We start from the raw sequence: 23,868 nt of genomic DNA, 5'->3' as shown, positions 1-23,868 counted from the left end.
GTTGGCTTTTTTCCCGGCGAAAAGTCGTAGCGACGCCATTTCACATATAGGTACGTCGTTTCGTTTGGACAAATTTACAAAAACGTTTTTATAAAAAAAAATATTTGCAACTATGAGGTTTCCTATCAAGACGAATTGTCTTACCTCATAAAAATGACAAAACTGTGGTGACAAAATATCGTAGCTTCCATGTCTGACTATCAGTATGACTTATCAGTATGACTTACGCGTCTACGGCGTATACCGTATTTTGCAGCTTCATTGGTATTTAAAAAAAAATCAATTTCTAAAACATCGTTATAAAAAAATGACAAGGTTTTTTCTCTCTCGTGAAAAGTTGGCATTTTGTAGCTACGAGGTTTGAGAACGACAGCGACGTAATGCATCATACATGCTATTGTATTTATCCTCCGTACACATTCGATTGAAAGATCGTTTCGGTATCGGTCGCTACTTTCCCTGGCGGCGCCTTATTGGTCGAGTTACTAAAGTACTGCGATAAAGGGACTCCATTTGATACGGTACCGCATACGTATGTTGGATAAAGAAGTTGTTCAGATATTGAGTGGCACTTGTTCTAATTGTAAACCATGTAGGACATGGACATTGTTTATAATAATAATTTCGTGCTCCTGTTTCTTTTAGGTGATTATTTATTAACATTTTTAAAGGCGTTTCAAATTACCGGAACACAGTTTTGGTGGGAACAGAAAAATAAATTATAGCCATGGTGATGTTGTTCCGCTAAATTTTTCCCCTTTGACATTTTACATATTTGCTGAAGTAACTTTATCGTAAATGTATCTTGATAAGGGTAAAGTAAATTACTGAGCGGGATATATTTTCATTGCGGCTTTTGCAGTTCGGAATAGTGGATAGCTGCACATCGTGTAAAATGGACCCATTCAGTACCGGTTGATTACCTACTTAAGATAAACTACGTGAACGTTGAACAGCTAGTTAACATCGCTAATATTAAATGCGCTCTTCACATACAAAAGTGGTATACATATGAAACACAGTGAGTTATAAAATTGTAATGCAACGTCATGTCCGTGTGGAAGATGTAGATAGCATTACTAATCTGAAACATATTGCGGTATTACACTGGTTTTAAGGCGATACGGTTTGTGTAAATATTGTTTCAAGTGATAACAATAATAAGTTGTGTTTATTTTTAATTTAAATGGAATATATTGTAAAACCACGGATAAAACGAACCGGTGCATAAATGTTGTTTTAATGGAATACCACAACCTCTTAGCAAACGTGAAAATATTAAACAATATTATCGCATATTGTTACCGTTGGATTTACTTTGAAGTTTAAAGAATATAGCCATTTACCTAAAACGTGATTTAATTGATCAGTGAGTTAATAAACATGGAAGGAATATGCAGAGATCGTTTGATGGAGTTGCCTGCAGCTATATTTAACGTCTTTTCTTGCTCCATGTGCTATCACTATCTGTTTCAAGGCGACAAAGGTTTACGACCGTCGGCAATGTGGCCATGGCCTTTGGTGCCGACAGACGCCGGACGAAAACAATACCAAGAAAACGTTTCGATAATTGCAGATGTTACGAGCTCCGTCGCTCGCACCTTGGTCTGCGAATCTTTGAACGACAACGAATGCACGCGCTGGATTCATTGTTGCAATGCGGCAGCGAAGTGTTGTCAACGGCAACTAAGAGTAGCTATTGAAAACGTTACTTCGGGTTTATTTTGTCCCCGAACCTGGGACGGCTTCGGATGTTTCGATGACGCGGGACCCTCGACTCGGAATTACATATCATGTCCAAGCTACGTGGAACACGCTTCATTATCTGGTAGAGTTCTGAGAAAACTGGGCATAATGCATGTGCGTAAAGTGTTGTCCCAGATTAGCCTGTGCAGTCCGAACAGGCTAATCAGTGACGACACATTCCGCTTGTTAGTTTTTTTAGTTTCAAGGAAGTCTCTCCTTACCGAAAATAACGTTAAGGCGGAAAGTGTCGGCCCTGATTAGCCTGTGCAGACTGCACAGGCTAATCTTGGATGACACTTTACGCACATGCATTTAGCCCAGTTCTTTCTCTCAATGTATATTTATATCGTGTCCCTAACGAAGTCAACAGATACTGGTGAATCCGAAGTTTTCATAATTATTTGTATTGCACGTAATTCTCGCTAATGTTAGTATATGAGTCGTGTTCTGAGAAAACTGGGCATAATGCATTTTCGTTAAGTGTCGTCCGAGATTAGCCTGTGTAGACCGCACTTTCCGCTTTAATGGTAGTTTAAGTTTTAAGGAGGTCCCTCCTTACCGAAAATCAAGTTTAGGCGGAAAGTGTCATCCCAGATTAGCCTGTGCGGACGAAACTTTACGCACATGCATTAAGCCCAGTTCGGTCAGACCAGGGGCTCATATTTAAACCGCACTCCCAACTGCCTCACAAATATAAACACACGTACGCCGATCAAAGAGATATATAGTGGTCGTTGTATATTACACAGAAATGGGCTAACGCCGATAAAAGAGATATATAGCGGTCTTTGTTTATTACACAGAAAAAATTATTCGGAGATCTAGCCATTACAATTTGACGGACAGACAGACGGACGGTGGGGCAAAGGACTGACGGACAACTCAAATTTATATATCCCGTTATCTTTTGAGTGGAAAGGAATTATAATATCCATACCGCAGATAGTTCTTCACAAACTCACAGTGGTTAATAACGCAGACTGTTCGAATAACTTTGGCAAGCTCTTGCTTTTAATTGTATCACATTTCCACTACAAGTGTTCAAATTGTTGTTTTAATCTAAGATGCATTTTTCACCAATCTAGTTTAGCGTTCTGTTCAAAGAAAATTTCTCAAAGTCAGTTTGCCTGTGAAAAGTATTTTCCTCCATTCTTAGCACGTTGAATGCAAAAATACGTAATTATCTCATATCCTCGAGACTCAAATAAAACAAGAACATAAACTGCATTAAATGAAATATTTATTTGTTCTAAAGTTGTGACACGATCATTATATTCAAAGGTCAATAAAACTTGTAATCACAAATATACAGGATAATACAAATAACTGACCATACTTTCAAACAAATTCAATTTGATCAAATAAATAATCAAAGGTCAAGATAACTTGAAATATCAAATATACAAGAACTGACCATACTTTCAAATCGAATTCAAATTGATCAAATAAAAATTAAGCCCAATAGCTTAAATAATCAATAATCCGCCGATCCACATAAATTATGCATGCACAACTATATAAATACTAATTGTACATAAACAACAAAACATTTAGCAAAATACCAATACTAATCAACATAAAAATCATATAAAGCGGACATATACAAACACACAACAACAAAGGGGTTGGGCGGGTTGGGCAAAAATTCCTAATCAATACAAGATCGATCGTGTCAACAAACAAGACTGTTACCAAAACGCGCGAATCAGCTGTTTTATAAATATGCGTAAGAATACATTAACACATGAGTGGTCAAGCATGAAGAGACTATTGGTTGTAATCGATAATTAATAGATTTTATTTAAGAAAATGCTTAACAAAAAAAAGTCCCCAGACAAAGTGTCAAAGAAAGTCGTTAAAGTGTTATCAATTTGATGCAAAAGGTCATCTTCACATAAACCCATCCAGCCAATATTTAAGTAACCGACACACACTTTTACCAGCGAGTTGTCAGGAAGAATATAGTACATGTGTTTTCGTACATAGCAAGCGGTAGTTGTTGTTTTTTCGTTATGGACGTAGATCTCAATGTCTTTTTGTTTGTGTATAAAGTGGACAAAAATGAAATACAAATTAGCAGTTATCAGAAATAAGATGTTTATTATACTTAAATAGTAAAGCCACACAACTTGAAATGAAGTACATGTTAATAAATACATATAGATGCAATTTGAAAGTGTGCAAAATTGTAATATAAATCTATAGCCTAGTTAGCAAGTAATTTATTTAAAAAAAAACACACCAAAAGTAGGATTTCGATGCTTATACCTTCATTTCGACAAACGCGATTATTTTTAAGTTTTAAATCGCAAAAGATGGATTTCTACCTTGTAACCACCAGATATATTCTTATTGGGATAGATAAAAATGAATCTATAACCTAGTTAGCATGTAATTTATTATTTTTCAAACGGTACCGCATTTAAAACCAAAAGTAGGATTTCTAGACGTATACGTCCATTTCGACAAACGCGATTTTTTAAATAAAATAAGTTTTAAAGCGCAAAAGAGACGGATTTCAACCTTGTAACCACCAGATATATTCTAATTGGCATAGATAAAATATGTTTCTAATTTATACATAAATTGACTATGTCATGTATTTCATTTCAAGGTTTGTGACTTTAGCATGGCTCAAACCACATTTGAAAATATTTTAATGTTTGTTGCGATAAGCTATATCATTCTTGTTCAATTGCTTTTAAAAATGAAAATATGGCCTTTACGGTAGTGAGCAATTAAAGTTAATTCATTGTTTACATGGACGGTTAATGTTCATGCCTCGTTCTACAAAAGTAGTAAACTTGATTTTAAACCGTTATTAATGACTTTTGACGAAGGTTAAAAGGGTACAAACGGCGGTCAGCAGTCGATAACAAAATAAAAGACTTGTTGATCTCCAAGTCGCCAAATACTGTCAAGATAAGATCGGTTTCAATTGATTAACTGTCTGTATTATCTGGGTGTATTATTAAATGAATGTGAAAGCACATGGCAACGCGCAATTGTTGTCGTGTATAATAAGGGCATATATGTAATCTATTATTATGGATTTTTAACACATTCTAGTGTATGTTAAGTTTTTGCCCTCCAAATGATACTTCCTTTTGTTTGGGATATTCAGTCTTATACTTCAGCAGTTTTGTTTGATATTGTAATCAATTACTTAAATTTTTAGAAGTATACATTGTAGTGAACTAAAAGCACATATTCATTTGTCGCTCGATGGTTTTTTTTTTCTAGTATGGTTAGTCTATATAAAACGACGATAATTCAATCCGTGGTAAAAATTACGTCTTTTCCACAGGGAAGCATTTCGTTGAAAATAAACATAGTTTTAATTATGTTTTATTCCAACGCGCTTCGAGCGAATGGAATACATACTTGACTGTTCGGTTTATAAAACGTTGAGTACTTACTCGATTTACTCGAACAAATTATTCGCTATGGAAACTTAACAAAGTTAAGAATTACCAAATTGGTATTAACTTATTTATGTGAGTTATTTTTGGTCGGTAGGATTTCAATTAGAATATTTATGCAAAATTAATTAAATAATTATATTAGAATGGTGTTTATGCTTCTGGAACAAACTATAATTTGGAAAAAAATATCATTTAAATATTATTTAAACGAAAAAAAACCACACGTACTATATACATGTTCGTACATACAATACACGTATAAAGTTCACATGTTTACCTAAACAATTTCAGAAGTTTGTTTATTACTTTAACTGACCTGAACTGCATCTTTTTCAGCGATGGCGTATAAGGATTGTACGGAGAATGGAACGTGGTGGGTTAACCCAGATACAAAATCAGAGTGGACGAATTACACAACATGCGTACAGAAACAGGTGAATCTAAAATATGTTTCGAATCATATACAACAAAAACGTAGTATTTCCTTTCGCATATTCACGCGCCTTTCACAATTCTGAAATGATTGAAAACTTCAATAAAAGCAAGCAGACACGCATTGCTTTCAAACTTCTTAAATTGCCATCGTGAGTATTTGTATCAAATTTTTGGAAGGCAATATTTTTCAATAGGATTTTTAAAAAAACTTGGGCGTTGCACAAAACCTATCGTGTTATCTAAATGCAAATGTAATGGCCTTATTTTGAAATAAGATCATTCTATTCCAAACAAGTTAAGCGATTCGCAAACTTACCGTGTTATATAAATGCAAAATTTACTTGAGATAATTTAAGATTACATCTTCATTTTCAAAATGAAACATAAAATAATTATGCCTTTTACATCTGATAAATGAAAGATAACAATACCTCAGTATAATATGTAATTCATGTTAATTTTTGTTTAAAATATGAAATACAAAGACTCAATGAATATGCGCTGAATAAGACCGGGTTCATGTAAATCGCTACTTAATTGATGAAGTAATGGCTGTTCAAAGCGATGCACCCCGTTTTCGGGCGATTTCGAGTTGAATACCTATATTTGATAGTGAATTTTATTTTTTCAGAAAAGTTGATCTTTCGTTATAATATGATAATTTATCATTCAAAATGATGTTTTCACTAATTAATATCATAGCCACACGCTAACCACCTGTAAAAGAAAAATACACACTTACCCATTAGTAAGAACACCGCTGACACATATCATGTTCCAAAGCTAATAGTTTTTAACTTATAACGATAGATACGGGTTTTTATAATGATACTAGCTATTTTCGATGCTTTTCTCAGTATTATTTGGGCGGTAATCACGAACAACCCAATTGCATGTAAGCGGTATGTGATATGCATCGGAAAACACGCATTTCAACATACAAAACAATGTATGCATCAAATGAAGTTTCATTCAAAGTCAAATTTTTATATGATTTGTGATTTCTAAAGGATTTTAAATAGAAGTGTGTCAGCTTATTTGCATCTTCATCATAACGGACAATATCCAGGGTACGTTTATTTCTGAACTGATTTTACTGACGTGTACACTTTCTTCATTTGTTGTGAAAACAAATCTGAATTGTTTTACACTTTTTGATAAACGTTCTCTCGAAATCGACGACGATTTTTCCCCTAAGCCTCCGGAGAGTTAAGAATTGCGAAACCTTCGTCCGGGTCCACCTTAAGCATGGCACTTAAAGCTTCAGGCACTTAAGGGACTACACTGTTTGATCAGCGACACAAACGTCACATGCCAAAGAGACAAAAGATTCTTGGATGGTGTGTCCCTCAGATCACTGAAAGTTTTAAGCCTTTCTCCAGGGTCTTTCGGTACCTGGTACCCTTCTTGATGCGCGGCGTAAGGCACTTGAGTATGTCATCTAGCATTGTTGGTTTGATCCCCAGATACTTTCGGAATGAGGTTAAATTGTCAGCTCAATGATTCTGAATCAATGCAATGTGTTATCCAGGCTAGAGGCTCCTGTATCCTGTAAGCAAGGTACGGTGCCATCATCGATTACGTCTTGTATTTCGCGGTCTTTAATAGAAAGTCAATGGAAGCATTTTATTCACTTCAGCTGCTTCATTGTGAACCTGAAGTGCCAGGTTAAGGCGAGTATAATCGATGTTGTTAAATCTCAGAAAAACAACAGCAACGGTCATGCTTATACCCGCGACTCTCCCTTCGCCAACAGTACATAGAGGCATTTTTTTCCATATGTTGTACAATGTAACTGCAACATGTCATCATGATCGGGAAACATTCAGTAGCAACTTCGGCAGCCTTCGGCAGCTTGCAGCAACTGTTTGCAATGTTAATGATATATTATGTTTTATTACCTCACTATCACAGGTGGTTAGCGTGTGGCTATGATATTAAATAGTGAAAACGTCATTTTGAATGATAAATAATCATATTATAACGTAAAATCAGCTTTTCTGAAAAAGAAATTTCACTTTCAAATATATATATAACAAGGTATTCAACTCGATATCACCCGAAAACAGGGTGCATCGCTTTGAACAGTTATTTCTTCAACAACTTTCTGGAAATGTATAAATCTTGTTATATTTCTACACATGCTGGGTCAAATTCCAAGAAATAAAACGATGCACAATTCGCTTGACCCAGTTGACACCGAACAGACAGAATTCATAAATGAAATCTCAAGTTGTAAAGCCACACCTTCGCATTGGACCAATGAAATCACTCGTGTGTTTAAAATGTCAGTTAGTTGAAATGTATGTAAACAAAGGTTTCAAACGGTGCTGGACAGTTAGTTTTGATGCATAATGCAACGGCAAGCACGGTAAGAATGTTTTTTTCATACGTTTTATTGAATTATGATATCCAGGTCCGTAAGCATTGCAGGGAAAATGCCTTTTACTCCGTGAAGATTTCAGTCTGAGATACTGTCTGATCGATGTTAACTGGGTCACGCGAGTTGTGTATGGTGTTATTTCTTAAAAGTTGACCCAGTATTTGTAAAAATATTGCAAGACATGTACATTTCCAGCAAGGAAATTTATTTATGCGTTGAATAAAACCGAGATCGTGAAAATCGCTTTAAAATTAATGAAGTAAGCACCCTGTGTTCGGGTGATTTCGAGTTGAATACCTTGTTTTATATATATATATATATATATATATATATATATATATATATATATATATATATATATATATATATATATATATATATATATATATATATATATATATTTGATAGTGAAATTTCTTTTTCAGAAAAGTTGATTTTTCGTTATAATATGATTATTTATTATTCAAAATGATGTTTTCACTAATTAATATCATAGCCACACGCTAACCACCTGTGCTCACTATTACGTATGTCACTACGCGAAAACATGCCGAACGAGCCCAGTGGTAGTGCTCCGCCTATTTGTCCCAAAAAAGGTTTCCGAAACTTATGATTTATTATCGAAAAATTTTACTCAAAACATCGGGGAAGAATAGGACGACAGCCTTAATGGATATGGACAGCCTTAATCTTGTTAGAAAAAGGAATGATTAAATCCATGGTATTTAATACAGAACATTGTGTGGCCGTCGAACCTTTTTCCGCAAAACGCGTTATTTTCAAAACAGTAACGTGAACATTTCAGGATAAAGAGAAAAGAAGTTTAAAGGATGATCATAGTTGACTTTGCCTAAGACCCTTCCTGATTTTACAGGGTAATTTTGCCTTGTTCCGCTTGGTACTCCAGACGGTTGTTATTACTATGGCTATTGATATTGCCAGAGGCGGCCATAACAAATTTTGTTTGAAATTAACAGCATGTATCAATTGAAATCCAACATGACGTTCGATTTTTGGTATATTTGCGTTTACATTTAACAAAGCATTTTGTAAGTATTACAATATTTCACTTAAAAACGGTTTTCTAACATTTTCCTCCAAAAATAGTGCATACACCATTTTTAGTGATTTTTTCTAAGACCGTTTTACGTGAAAAATCGTTATTAGAAACTGAAACAAATTTCGTTCGTACAACAATTTTATAACTACGGGCTGAATTAATCCGCCCACGTGATACCAACAATGGCCGCGCCCATGAGAGAATGTCATAAATCGGCTTGTTTGGCTATTTAGAAACTGTTATTTTGGATATATGAGTTATTTATTCACTAAATATCGCAAATGACTACAATGGATGGAATTCGAAGGATATGTTCGATGTGAATGAAGGACTTTCTGGATCTTGACAGCTTGACACAGCAAAACTGGCATACTGGTATTTTTAGTTATCAATTTTAATCACATTTTGCTTTATAAATTGTATTCGAGCATTTTGTGACTTATTGAATGACTATGATACCCGATATCAACATGTCATATGGGATTTGCAGATCGCCAAGCTGTCCTGAAATTCAACATTGATTACAAACCCTTTACTGGTTTGTATTCTTTATTCTTTCTATTTTTAAAGTTAAATGAACTGTGTCACAGTAAAAGACACATTAAGACGATTGTGGCCAGTTTGGATCCAGATCAGCCTGCGGTCGCTTAAAAGCTGTTTGCTTAAAAGCGGTTTTCTGACAATAACAAATAGTTTAATTAGACTGCGTTTTTTGTGACCTGGCTCGAATACTAAAATTGTCATTAGGTCAAATGATTTAGTTTCGAATATTAATCAAGTGCTTTTTTCAGGTCCCTCGGGATCAATGACTCCCGCGCTTTCGTGTTGAGAATTGAATACCGCTTAAGGCGCTGCTAGGGGTCATGAGAGATGTTGCACCTTCCATTATCTCTCATGAACCGACTCATTAAAACCGAGTCGGCAATATATGACTTAAGTTTTGGTTTGGTTGCTCTCGAGGGATAATTTTTTTCAGAATCTTCCTAAAAGCCTAGTGTTAGAGTGTAGACTTTGATTGCATGAGGTTGCACTGCGGGTTTGATCCCCAGAAACAACATTAAAAACTAGCACACTTTGTTATCTAAAAGGCTTCTAAAACTGATATACTAAGATAATGTGAATTTTCTCTCACATGATCGATGGTCATCATGAGTTATATTATATAAAAACTCACAACAGTAGTAAACAATGGGACAATAATTAATAATAAACGCATCTTTCATTTGTCTTTGACACTTTGAGTTGATATGGCCTAGATTTAAATATATGACTTGACTTTAACAGCACTCTTGTGACAGAGCTAAAGTGTAAATGTACTATTGAAGATCACCTAAATCCAGATTTGCTATTATAGAAGTGTGGAAAGTTTTAATGGGTGTGACAAGTAAGCAAACAATGGGTCATTACCATCAGGCCACATCTGATATCTGACTGTTTTTAAACAAGAAAAATCATAGCCTGATTTAGATTTCCTTACATAGTTCAATAAAAACTAATTTCAGAAGCCTGGTAACAGTTTCACTTAAATGTTACCAATGTTTCAGACCAGGGCCTCGATTTTGAAATCTAGGACATGCATGGTCAGATGATGTCATTAAAGATAAAAAAATTCAAACACATACAAATGTAAACATGTATCCTTAACTAATGTATATGTTATAAATAGTAAAATGCACTAAGTCAGAAGGCATTTGACTTTTCTGCTGGTGCGTCGGCACACCAGGTGGCTTGGCTGCAATGGTTTAATCGACTGCTTGGATGTGTAGTTACATAATAATTGACCAGTCGCCAGCTGTCAATCAAACTCACGAAATAATCAATCAGATTTCGTTTATTGCGGCCACATGGTCCGACAAACAAAGACTGTCGGAGTAATGGATAAAGCGTTTTATGAAAACACAACTGAGTGGGCGGAACGATCTCGTATTTGGCGACTGGTCAATTATATTATACAGTATATCAAACTGTATTATTTCAACTATGTTTGCATCTAGTATACTTATATTGATAATATTTACAAAATTAATGTATAATATGAATGATAAACTTGACTGAAATCATTTAAATGATACTGAAATCAAAACAGTAATTTATACTGATAATTATTTAATATATGTTGCTTGATACAATCATGTACATCTATCTCAAATGAGATCATACTGTAACTTCAATGATGAATTTCACTGAATTAAATTAAATCAAAAATTTTAGTCACTCCCGTCTCTGTCCCGCAGCGCGCATACCGAAAGGTCATGTTGTGTACAGATCCATATCCAAAAAAAGTATACATAATTATGTATCATGTTGTTTAGAGGAGATGATTTTCCATTTGTTGTATCAATATATTGTTTTACTTCTTTAATCAATGTGTTTGATATATAAACATAGATCCAGGGTCAGAGCTTCAGGCAATACATATTTCACCCCCTGATCTTTGTCTAATGGGTATTTTAGTAGTATCTGTACACATTGCTAGATTAAATTTGTACATTTAATGTTTTTAGTATTAAAAAGATATACATTGTAGTACCATTGTTCATGCTAGATGAATTAAGATCATAGTCAAGAGGTATTTAAACATTTTTAAATGGTAAAATTTTCTGAAATGTAAACCCATTTTCTCTTGAGCACTGGCCAAAAATAAAATGTATATCATTTTACCACTTTCATATGGAGCCCTGACCAGATCTCAAATGTATATCCCTTTTCTCAGGATCCCTGGTCAACTCCTTTTTATCACCTAACAAACACTTATCAAAATGGCAAATTATATGCAGAATAATTCATTTTATGCAATGGTTGAATCAAATACTTCAAAAAAAATTGATATTCTTTTCACATGGAAATTTCATTTTCACAGTCATGGAAAAAGAGCCTGCACAACACAGATCAAAAAAACTTTTTATTTGTGGATCACCCCATATCTTGATACTCTATGTGCATAAATATCTCAAGTCTTGATGAATTCAGGACAAAAAAAATGTATTTTAAGCCCTTAATTGACCCGGCTATAGTAATCAGATTAATATAAGCTCAGTCAGTATTTTTATCATTTGTGCTTTGTGTATTGTAATCATATACACAATCATGCAGTTACATGATAACAATTAAAAATAACAAAGCCGCTTATACTATAAAGGTCATTGACAAAGCCTATGGTAAAAATGTGAAAACATTGTCAGAGTGTAATCGCCCTCTCGTGCCAGCAAAAACAACACGTTGACAGGTTGTCATTTTTGACAGTTCTACTTTCACTTCCATTTTGTGATATTCATTATCATCAAACTATTAACACTTATATGGCTGAGAAAAATATCGCTATTGCTTATTATGCCCCCCTTCGAAGAAGAGGGGGCATATTGTTTTGCACATGTCGGTCCGTCGGTCGGTCGGTCCGTCCGTCCACCAGATGGTTTCCGGATGATAACTCAAGAACGCTTACGCCTAGGATCATGAAACTGCATAGGTACATTGATCATGACCTGGCAGATGACCCCTATTGATTTTGAGGTCACCAAGTCAAAGGTCAAGGTCACAGTGACTCGTTCTTGGATGCAGTTTTTGCTTCCAAAGGACCACATTTGCAGATTATATTATGTACTGGTGTCGTGGGGTCTATCTACCAGGGCTAGCGCTGTCCCAAAATTTCTTTGAACCAACCATTTTTTTGTTTTTCGGTGCGCGAAAACTGGTTCGGAAATAATTATAATTACATTTACTATCAACTTATTATGCCCCCCCCCCTTCGAAGAAGAGGGGGTATATTGTTTTGCACATGTCGGTCTGTCGGTCGGTCCGTTCACCAGATGGTCTCCGGATGATAACTCAAGAACGCCTAGACCTAGGATAATGAAACTTCATAGGTGCATTGATCATAAATGGTAGGTGAACCCTATTGATTTTGAGGTCACTATATCAAAGGTCAAGGTCACAGTGACTCGAAACAGTAAAACGGTTTCCGGATGATAACTCAAGAATGCTTAGGCCTAGGTTCATGAAACTTCATAGGTACATTGATCATGACTGGCAGATGACCCCTATTGATTTTCAGGTCACTAGGTCAAAGGTCAAGGTCACAGTGACTCGAAATATAAAATTGTTTCCGGATGATAACTCAACAATACTTACGCCAAGGATAATGAAGCTTCATAGGTACATTGATCATGACTGGCAGATGACCCCTATTGATCTTCAGGTCACTAGGTCAAAGGTCACAGTGACTCGAAACAGTTAAATGGTTTCCGGATGATAGCTCACGAATGCTTACGCCTAGAATTATGAAACTTCATTGGTACATTGATCATGACTGGCAGATGACCCCTATTGATTTTCAGGTCACTAGGTCAAAGGTCAAGGTCACAGTGACTCAAAATAGTGAAATGGTTTCCGGATGATGACTCAAGAATGCTTACGCCTAGGATAATGAAACTTTATTGGTACATTGATCATGACTGGCAGATGACCTCTATTGATTTTCAGGTCACTAGGTCAAAGGTCAAGGTCACAGTGACAAAAAACGTATTCACACAATGGCTGCCACTACAACTGACAGCCCATATAGGGGGCATGCATGTTTTACAAACAGCGCTTGTTTAATATATTTTCTGTACATTTCTCCAATAAACTTACATCAATACTCATTTTCTTCGTTAATTCAAACATTCCTGAAAGGCTATCGCTTTGTTTACATATTTCGCTTACAACAAATATCTCAAAGGAGCATGTAATAGTTATATGAGTTACTTCATCTTTTCAATAAACAAACAACGGACTAGATCTGTAGGGAACTTTTCTTCTCCAATTTAAAACAAGAGCATTAATAAACGTCCGGCAAATCAGAAATAACATTTAAATCCGTGCATTAACTCGCTCGCAAAATACCAAGCTCGCTTGCTACATGTTTCCGCGGTTGTTTCCGATTTTCCGATTGATGTAGGATGTTTTTGCAATATTTCATCACTTCTTGTTTAATTGATTTGTACTTAATCTTAAAAAAATCTTTTCTTCTTGACAGCCTTTTAGATTTTCATTCAGTCAACTGTTCCCTTAACATTTTGTTCAGCAGCAACTTTTCTGTATCTTGCAAATATATTTCAACGCCATCGGCGCTCTCGTTTAACCTTCTCATTACGCATCAGTATGACAATAGTAGAACAATAAAAATTACTAATGTAACAAAATAATCAAAAGCATTAATGAAGATAAAAATGGACTGCTTTCGGTGTAAACTAAGAGAAATTGTACACATTTTTACTCGCCCAAACGCTCGTGAAAATTAATTATTGCATAAAACCTATCTATAATGCCCTCTGGAGGGTTGCAGAAACTTGGCAAAAGGAGGTCTTGAACGGGAGAAATCGTGTAGTAACAAGGCGATTCACGTGCCGTTCAAGTCCTGTTATGTGTTTTTCATACCCATAATCTGGTCCACGCGCAGTTACTTCCCTTCTCCAGCCTTCGACGACTTTCCAAGCATAAATGGGGAACTGTCTAAGCACCAGTTTCCTCATGCATGCCGGGATAATGGCAATGACTATTTCAATCCACTTTTCAAATTATACCATCTGCACTCTCTTGACAACAGCTTTATTTTATTGGCAACGTCAATGAAGTTAAGGTTATTTACTCAACACTTTCAAAAGACTATGCTGTTAATGTAAGTGTTTATGTACCTTCAACGCTCCTGCTGTAAATTCCAAAAAAATTCCTCATTGCTTACTTTGCGCGGCTGCATTTCAACTTTGCATTAATCCACTGTTTAAACACATTTTCAATCAAAAACTGACTATCCGAAGGTAATGCCTCGTCATGTCGGATGATGACCGAGTGAAGCATATGTAAAACACAACCTTGAACTGTATTGAAATAATCGAATTATTTTGTCGATGTCGAATGAACAAGACATATTGTGTTCAATGCTATTTTAATTCATTTTGGTATGTGTGATTTGTTTATGCAGTAATAGCGAAATTACACATTTTCTCGGACATGATCATCTGCGCACTCGGGCAGGAACGGATTTTTCGAGCGCCTGCAGATGATCATGCCCTCGAAAACGTGTATTCCCCCTATACTGAGAACATATTTGATGGTATTACTACAACTAAACATAAATCATATGTGCACTGTAGAGACAATAGTGTAAGGGTAACTGTATGACGGTATAACCTTCTAAATACAAACGTGTATTAAGATTATTACTCATGTAATTACGTATCTAGTATCATTCTAATATTGATGAAATCGTAAAAAAAAACAAATGAACATTATGAGAACAAATTTTGATATCCGCTTCTAGTAATGCGATGTTAACAACACGACGGTTCCGTTTTCGATTGTGCAAATATACCTAGAGGTTCTTCATGTTCATATCATTCATAACGTTTTACTACTACAACGGATGCTTTCGCGCACGTTATAAGTATCTATTTGACAAGTTTGTATAATTATAAAACACTTTTAGACTGAGTGCTTACAAATACAAGACCTTTGTGCTTAGTAAATATTTATAAATACTAATTTAATAGAGGATATTTGTTGGATTCGATGGAATGTCGATTTTCATTCACGAGTGATCATAGATTTGTTTTCTATGATCACGAGTGAACAAAAATCGAAATTCCACCGAATCCAACACATTTCTTTTTATTTTATGCCCTTTTCACCGTTTATTTACATTGTTAAAAGGTTTAGCTGGAGAATTGCGTTGGAATAATAACACCAGTTCGTAAAAAAACGTAATTTTACAGTAAAACAGAGAAAATTATCGAAAATGTTACCTGTTAATTTTCACTGTTTGAAACAATCGCCGACATGCCCTCTAACTGTAGTTTAAATAACAAAAGTAAAACAAAACAACATTTGCAAAACATCTTTAAAATTATCATTATTAAATACATAACTTGTTGCAATACTCTATTTATGCAATTAAACTCTCGTGGGCACGTTGATATATTATCACTTATAAGCTAAAAATGAATTTCAGGATTATCACTCGGTGGTTTACGTTGCGTTGGCGTGTAACATCCTCAGTTTGGTACTTCTGATACCGGCCTGCGGGACATTTCTCGGCATAAGGTAAGAACGTATATCTCTGTATTAAGTATGTGTTTAATATTATGAATAAACCTTTATCAGTGTGTCCATAACACTAATCAGAGCGGAAGTGGACAAACCTCAAATATGTTCGTAAAAAAATCGAATTACGGCGAATCAAAAATGTCGGGTATTATATCACCATTCGGTAAATATGCAATAAAAATGAATTGCCAAACAAAATAACACAATTAAATGATTTAAGATTTTTTAAAGTTCAAATTGCTAGTTTATTGTTTAAGTTGTATGTACTTGTTTTAATCATGATTAAAATGATCACATTAAAATGGTATGAAGTCTGAGCACGAGTTGGGTCATGTGCGTTAAAATGGTCTCGCTTCCAGAAATCAGTTACTACTTGAATGAAAAGACTCTATTCGAAATAAAGTAATACTGAAACCCCTGAAATAATATATAAGGATATACATGCTTGTAATAATCATGTCGTATTGTTTTTTTTTACCATTGCAACTTTGTGTATTCAATACAGTTACTACATAAAACACAACATTCAACACAACAATGATTAAAGGTAAAACGGATGCTTCAATTTCAGACAGCTGCGAACGCAGAAACGAATTAAACTACATCTCTGCCTGTTCCTCTCATTTATATGTGCATGCATTATTACAATTATCTGGGATGTCGCCGTATATCTCGACAGGCTACAAAAGCAACGAAGTGAAACTGTGATGCATAGTAATTCTGTAAGTATAGGTGATATTCTCAAAAATATAGTAACCTGATTCCATTATGTGCTGTTAGCTGATTTCGTATCTAAAGTTTCTGCATGAATGCATCTCTTATCCATGTCTTTCGTGTGCATAGAGATAATAAATTTACAATCTAAATAATAGTGAAAATGACCAGTGCGCATGGCAAGGTCTAATATATAACATTAACAAAATATAACGTTTACATGTGCGCTTTTCAAAAAAGATAAACTTCTATTTTCACAAATAAGCACACTGTTTTCATACGAAATGGTGCATAAACAATCGAACAAAAACTTGACATATACCATGCACCACACGATTCCTTTAAACTCCAGGGCGCCTGTAAGTTGCTGTATATCCTGACGCGCTATGTGAGCACAGCTAACTTCTTTTGGATGTTCTGCGAGGGCTTCTATCTGCATCGGTTGATCGTCCATGCATTCTCTACGCCCAAATCCTTGATGCCGTATTACATTTTTGGGTGGCGTACGTGTGATATTTTAGAAACAAATGTTGATGGTTCATTTTTGTATTAGTTAACAATTATTGTTTAGGTAGGCAAATTCGCATATTCTCTTTTATGATGTTTAATCATTGACGCCAAGTAAGAATAGCATTTTTTAGCTCTGGTCGCCTAAACATGCACCAGATATACGTTACCAAACTATCACACAGTTGACCCACTAAGAATGACGTATTACGTCTGATCAATGTTGTGTATCGCGTTATTTCTTAAAATTTGACCCAGTATTTGTAAAAATATTGCAAGATATGTACAATTCCAGAAAGGAAATTACGTCATTACTTAATAAGCTTATTTTAACAATGCTTGAAACTAAATAGGGTTTCTAGTATGTACTTAAATGTTTATAAACCATGAGTTATCACGAAATATGTTTTTATTTGTCGATTTCTCAAATTCAATACACCACAATAGCAACAATGCTTTATTATTATTACAGTCATCTCCTGGGTCCCCAGTACAATCTACGCAATTGTTCGCGTCTCTGATGTCGAATACAACGTTAGGTAATTCACACATATGTTTGGATTATTCTTACTGCGTTCACGATTTTCAAATAGCTTTCATCGCCCCATTTTAAACCACATATTTCATTGACTATAGACAATAAACTTTAACGATTATAGGCACTTGTTTACATATTTCGTTTATTTTATAAATGTTTAGGTGCGCAGCAAAAGCACACCTTCGTGAATAATAACGTTATAAAGGCAATATACAAAACATCGGAAAAACATAACAATTGTGCTCTGACATGGATTCGAATCTGCTTCCTTTAGGCTAAAGGGTCACCGCCTTTCTCAACTATTTCTTGAAGTCAGTGTATCAGGCTTAGATTGTAGTTTATGTAGGCGAACCACATGGTATCAGCAATTATAACGAAAACAATCAATACACGATAAAGTATTCCTTATTTAAGCTTAAAAATGCTGATTGTATATCTTTAATTTCAATTGATGCCAAATAGTTGAGGAAACTTTATTTTTATATTATCATATTTAGCCCCAATTCCTTGCTAATTAGCTTTGTTGGACATATTATTTATATGACATTTTACATAATGCCGACACGTCTAAGTATCTTGCTTAGATTTGACGTCATGTAAGAAAGCCCCAAGGTGTCAGTAACTTAAACTCTATTTATATAATATATGATGTAATGCCGACACGTCTTGCAAGTATCTTGCTAAGATTTGACGTCATGTAAGAAAGTCCCAAGATGTCAGTAACTTAAAAACTATTTATATAATATGTTATATAATGCCGACAAGTCTTGCAAGTATCTTGCTAAGATTTGACGTCATGTAAGAAAGTCCCAATATGTCAGTAACTTAAACACTATTTATATAATATGTGATATAAGGCCGACACGTCTTGCAAGTACTTTGCTAAGGTTTGACGTCATGTAAGAAAGTCCCAATATGTCAGTAACTTAAACACTATTTATATGATATTTGACATAATGCCGACACGTCTTGCAAGTACCTTGCTAAGATTTGACGTCATGTAGAAAGCCCCCATGTGTCAGTAACTTAAACGAAAACAATCAAACCCTTCTGTGGTATTCATTTAGCGTAAAACTATTGATTTAAATATTGTTAATTTCATATGAAATTATTAATACGGTATTTATCGTGTTGTTATTTATGTCCGTTGCAGATTGAAAATCTATATGTATCGGAACATTTCACTTAAATTGTTTTCATACTGTATAAGCTGAATCGATGTGTAGTTAACGAGCTTTGCTCAACCGATTTACATATTTGTTACATATAAATACTCCCATAGACAAATATGTTGATTGCATTTTTAGTAAATTGAGCTAAATTCATGAAAGAACAGACACAAAAAAAACAAACACATCGAAGACACATCAACAACAACTAAAACTGCCCTAACGGTTGATATTTTAATTACAGCTGCTGGGTCTATAATATCGGCGCATTTGAATGGTTGCTGTACACACCTAACCTGATATGCGTGTTGGTAAGTGATGGACGTGAACCTAGATCTTATTGATAGCTGAAACGGTATTCTTTTATCACAGAATAGTGACGGCATCTTTAAAGTTTGCAATGAGGTCGTCTATGTTTTCTTTTTAACTTTAAATAATCAGGTGTGATAAAATCGTCGCAAAGCGTTTTACAGATCATGTTCAGTTAATATTTTGCTCGTACAAAGTGCTCACTCAATATTCATGTACCTATCACGTAACATAAAATACACGTTAGGTTGGAAGACACGTTAAAGGGGTCTTTTCACAGATTTTGGCATTTTTTACTTATTCATTAAATGCTTTATATTGATAAATGTAAACATTGGATCGTAAAAGCTCCAGTAAAAAATCAAGAATAAAATTAAAAAAAGGAAAAGAACATTGCCCGGAGCAGGTTGCGAACCAGTAACCCCTGGAGTCCTGCCAGAGTCCTGAAGTAAAAACGCTTTAGCCTACTGAGCTATTCCGCCGAGTACACATATTGCACGTATTTTATACCTTATATAAGCAATTTTCGTAGTTATACAAAATTTAACGACAAAAACAGATCTCTCCAAATTATTCAATCGTTTCGCGTTGCAACGCTTTATAATTTTTAGGTTTTATAATCGTCAAAAGATGCATATAATGGCTATATTAAAGCATGGTAAATGTTCAGTATTACTGTTTCCTCACAAATATCATAACTAACACGAAAATTTGCGAATCTGAAACAACTTTTTTCAATTTTGTCAATTTACCAAAGCGTGAAAAGATCCCTTTAAAGACTCAATTGGAAACAAAACGTGCCAAAGGGATGTTTTTTTATTATTATACTATATTTTTTATTGTTGTTGTGGTCTTAAAGAAATTCCTGATAATAGTATCGTCAATATAAAGTCTGTCAAGGTATTGTTCATGGAAACCCATTTCTATTTAAGTTAAGAATAAGAATCAATTACGTCAAATATACGCGTATGCAAATATGTAACAAGATTTATTAGTCTTAAGAGAGTAAGTACACACTAATTTGTTCAGTCATCAAATTGATTTCCGTCTGCAATAGCCTTCGTTGCTGCGGCAATCATCTTGTAAAGTCAGTTTACTCGGATTATGTGTCATTAAATCGACAGATCATAAGACGTTCAAGCTAACTAATGTGATATCTGAACTGGCCACACATTCATATTTTATTGATGCAATTATAACGCCGTCATTTTATATAGTGTGTAAGGAATATGTATTTCTATTCTAAATAAACCAAACACTGACGTGTAATTTTATTTAACAATATATACTAAAACAACTACATATCATTTACTGCCTAAGATTCATGTATGATGACGCTTCCGTATTTGACAGACTTTGCATTTCGGAAATAATGGTGTTCTCACAAATATTGAGTATTCAAAGACAGTTATCGCTGATATAATATCATATCGTCATGTCGTAACAGAAAAGTTCTTTCGTGTTGCACATACACATGTAGTATTCATGAAATACATGTACACGAACACAATGTATTGATATAAAACGCGACCTATTTATTAAAACTGAATCCAATTTTATCAGAAATATTAATAGTTCGCAAAATAGTTATATATGCTAAAACGATGCATGTTTATTTTCACTTACATATCTGTTCAACAGGCAAATGTGGTGTTTCTCGCCAATATACTGAGGATTTTATGTTCAAAGCTACAAGCGCATCCGAATGAACCAAATAATTACAGGTAATTGTATGATTTCATCGTATCATTCACAGATGTAAAACAATCAAAAGTTAGGTTTCGATTTTGCAGAGTCTTACACGCATGTATATTGGTCATAATTCGCATGATTTCCATTTCCGAAATAGGTGTCTTCCTAAGCTCACCATCATAACGTTTAATTAAAATCCAATGAGGCAGCGTTCTTGTACACGTGTTTTGATGACAACATTGGCCACAAATACATTATGATACTGCAAAATGCATAACATTATATGTGGTTGTTGTTTATTTCTTCAGAAAAGCTTTGAAAGCTACGTTTGTGTTGATACCTCTTTTCGGCCTTCAACAGTGTATAGTTATATATCGACCACCACCAAGTTCATCGATTGCGTTTGCATACGAGGTTACACAAACGGTCATAACAAATACACAGGTATTATTTGTTTGAGTCTGTGTTGAAATTAAGTAAAGAAGTATAACCAGTAGACCCCGCACTAATTTGGAAGAATACATATGCAATGGTTATTAAATAAATGATATAACACGTTCACTCTTATTCCATTTCGTTCAGTTTCCTGTTTCGTTACGTTTATTTATACAATATGCATATTTACTTGCAATATATAAACAGAATATATGGTATCATGTACGATAGCACTACTCTCACAAATTCTCATATTTAGACATGTTTTCACCGTACGATATACGTTGAACAATGTTTTGTTTTTGTATCACATGAGCAATGACAGAACTGTCCGTAAATGTTGAAAATAATAAAACAGAACTAATAAAAGAAATCCTTAAAACCTTTACAAATAAAATAGCTTGCATATATCCTTTCTGCACCAGCAAATCATTCATTCATTTACAAAAACGAAAACGTATATAAGCCTGTTATCGTAACCTTCCTTGTACGTATCTCGAAGAAACTCGGCCGATAGTTTCTTAAACCATATCGTTCGTTTGCATATAATCAATAATGCTTTAGCCTCAGGCATTTTAGTCGTATTGTAAATATATATCATTTTACGTTATGTAAATATTGACAGTAAGTAGATATATATATTTATGTGTTCAATATTTTATTCAAAATTATTTTGCTTATAAAATAATTCATACTGTATTCAAAGTGACAGTGCCATATTCTCTTCCGGCATAACATGTGTACATTCAATAACTGTAAAAGAGTTCGAGACCAACCTTGCTATTTTTCTAGGGTGCTTTTGTGGCGTTGATTTTCTGCTTCATGAACGGAGAGGTTCAAACGTACCTACGAAGTAAACTAGGGAAGCGCATGAACCTGAGTTCCGTAACAAACAATGACCGGATGAACAGCATGTCTTCCGCCACCCAGATTACATCATACACACCTAGTCGGAATGAAAGCAAGTCATTCGAGAGAACAGACAAGGGTTACATCGCATTACAGCTTTCAAGTACAACTGGTACTTTAGGAAATCCTAGTGTGAGCAAATCCACGAATGGAAGTGTGTAGTTTTTTTTACATGAACTCATATTTAACCGACACACGAGACAACATTTGATATTTCTTTGCTGCATAATTAATTGTGAACGATACATTTACCTATTAGTAATGTATCTACCTATCGATTATTATATGATTTTACTATTTTTTAAATTGTACTGTTTTATTGTTTGTTAAAGCAATGCTGCCTATTTGTTGTTGTAATGCTGAGTATATAATTAATGCAATGCATGTATAATTCTTTATGTATGTTTCTTCGTTTTACAAAAAGTGTTGAAAATAATGGCACATATTGTAAGTTATACTGTTTTGGTCTCGCACGTATATAATAAAGGCTTTACCGTTTTTTTTTGACATTCAAAGTTTATTGTAATGATCATAACATGAAATTAACATCTATATGTTTAACTATGTTGTCTTGCAAAAATACTTGCACAACGTTTACAGAAAGTATTGCCAAAAATAATTTGTTTAGATCAACAAGGTTTTATTAAAAATAGATTTATTGGATGCAACATACGCCAGATCCAGGATATAATCGACTATGCGGATATGTTTGACATAGATGGCGCGTTATTATTTTTAGACTTCAAAAAAGCATTTCACACTGTAGAATGGAATCTCGCATGGTAGAAACACTAACGCAATTTGGTTTTAAACAAGGCTTCATTAATTGGGTCAAGACATTATACAAAAATATTTTCTCTTCAGTCACAAATAATGGCTGGATGTCAGATTGTTTCCAAGTAACTAGGGGAATTAGACAAGGATATCCACTATCATCGTTAGTATTCATTATTGTCGCCGAGATACTTGCAAATAACATTAGAGAAAGTGACGAAGTCCAAGGTATACACATTAAATCCAAAAATACACAAAGAACAGCCGATGACACAACTATATTCCTTACAGATACTCGTGAAATCCCAAGCGTACTAAAAATAGTCGATTATTTTGGAGAGGTGTCAGGTTTAAAACTTAATAAAAATAAAACTGAGGGCATGTTAATTGGTAAATCTAAAATCAACTCAATTATCAAAATACACGATGTTATATTCAAACCCACCGTGAAGGCTCTTGGTACTGTTTTTGGAATAAACCGAGACAAATGCGAAGTCCTTAACTGGGAAAATAAAATTTCTGATTTCAAAACCCTAACAAATGAATTTAGCAAACGGAATTTGTCCATCTTCGGAAAGGTAACGGTAATAAAATCATTATTGTTACCAAAGTTAGCATATTTAGTACAAAACATATTTACCCCGAAACAATGTCTCAACAAAATCAACTCAATGCTTTTCAAGTTGTTATGG

At 34.4% G+C, this 23,868-nt stretch overlaps 1 protein-coding gene across 1 annotated transcript; it reads left to right on the top strand.

Annotated features, from left to right (window-relative positions):
• The first annotated feature begins 867 nt into the window (after window positions 1-867).
• Window positions 868-22,900, top strand: LOC127856044 (calcitonin gene-related peptide type 1 receptor-like). The gene is made up of 10 exons (XM_052392030.1): window positions 868-1,828; window positions 5,508-5,605; window positions 16,035-16,126; window positions 16,701-16,851; window positions 17,196-17,346; window positions 17,823-17,889; window positions 19,302-19,368; window positions 21,008-21,090; window positions 21,367-21,502; window positions 22,286-22,900. The coding sequence occupies exons 1-10, from the start codon at window positions 1,384-1,386 to the stop codon at window positions 22,562-22,564; spliced, it is 1,569 nt and encodes a 522-aa protein (XP_052247990.1). The 5' UTR covers window positions 868-1,383; the 3' UTR covers window positions 22,565-22,900.
• Window positions 22,901-23,868: the final 968 nt, after the last annotated feature.

The sequence above is a fragment of the Dreissena polymorpha genome, chromosome 13, assembly GCF_020536995.1.
Source record: "Dreissena polymorpha isolate Duluth1 chromosome 13, UMN_Dpol_1.0, whole genome shotgun sequence".
NCBI classification, from domain to species: Eukaryota; Metazoa; Mollusca; class Bivalvia; order Myida; family Dreissenidae; genus Dreissena; species Dreissena polymorpha.
Note: the sequence above shows the minus strand (reverse complement) of the source record. Positions and strands in the feature narration are given on the sequence as shown.

Bases quoted from the DNA above. Each gene is read 5' to 3' on its own strand.
- LOC127856044 (XM_052392030.1), top strand. From the start codon at position 1,384: ATGGAAGGAATATGCAGAGATCGTTTGATGGAGTTGCCTGCAGCTATA. The intron at 17,347-17,822 runs GTACGTGTGATA...TTATTATTACAG, and splicing joins GTATTACATTTTTGGGTGGC to TCATCTCCTGGGTCCCCAGT. The intron at 19,369-21,007 runs GTAAGTGATGGA...TCTGTTCAACAG, and splicing joins CTAACCTGATATGCGTGTTG to GCAAATGTGGTGTTTCTCGC.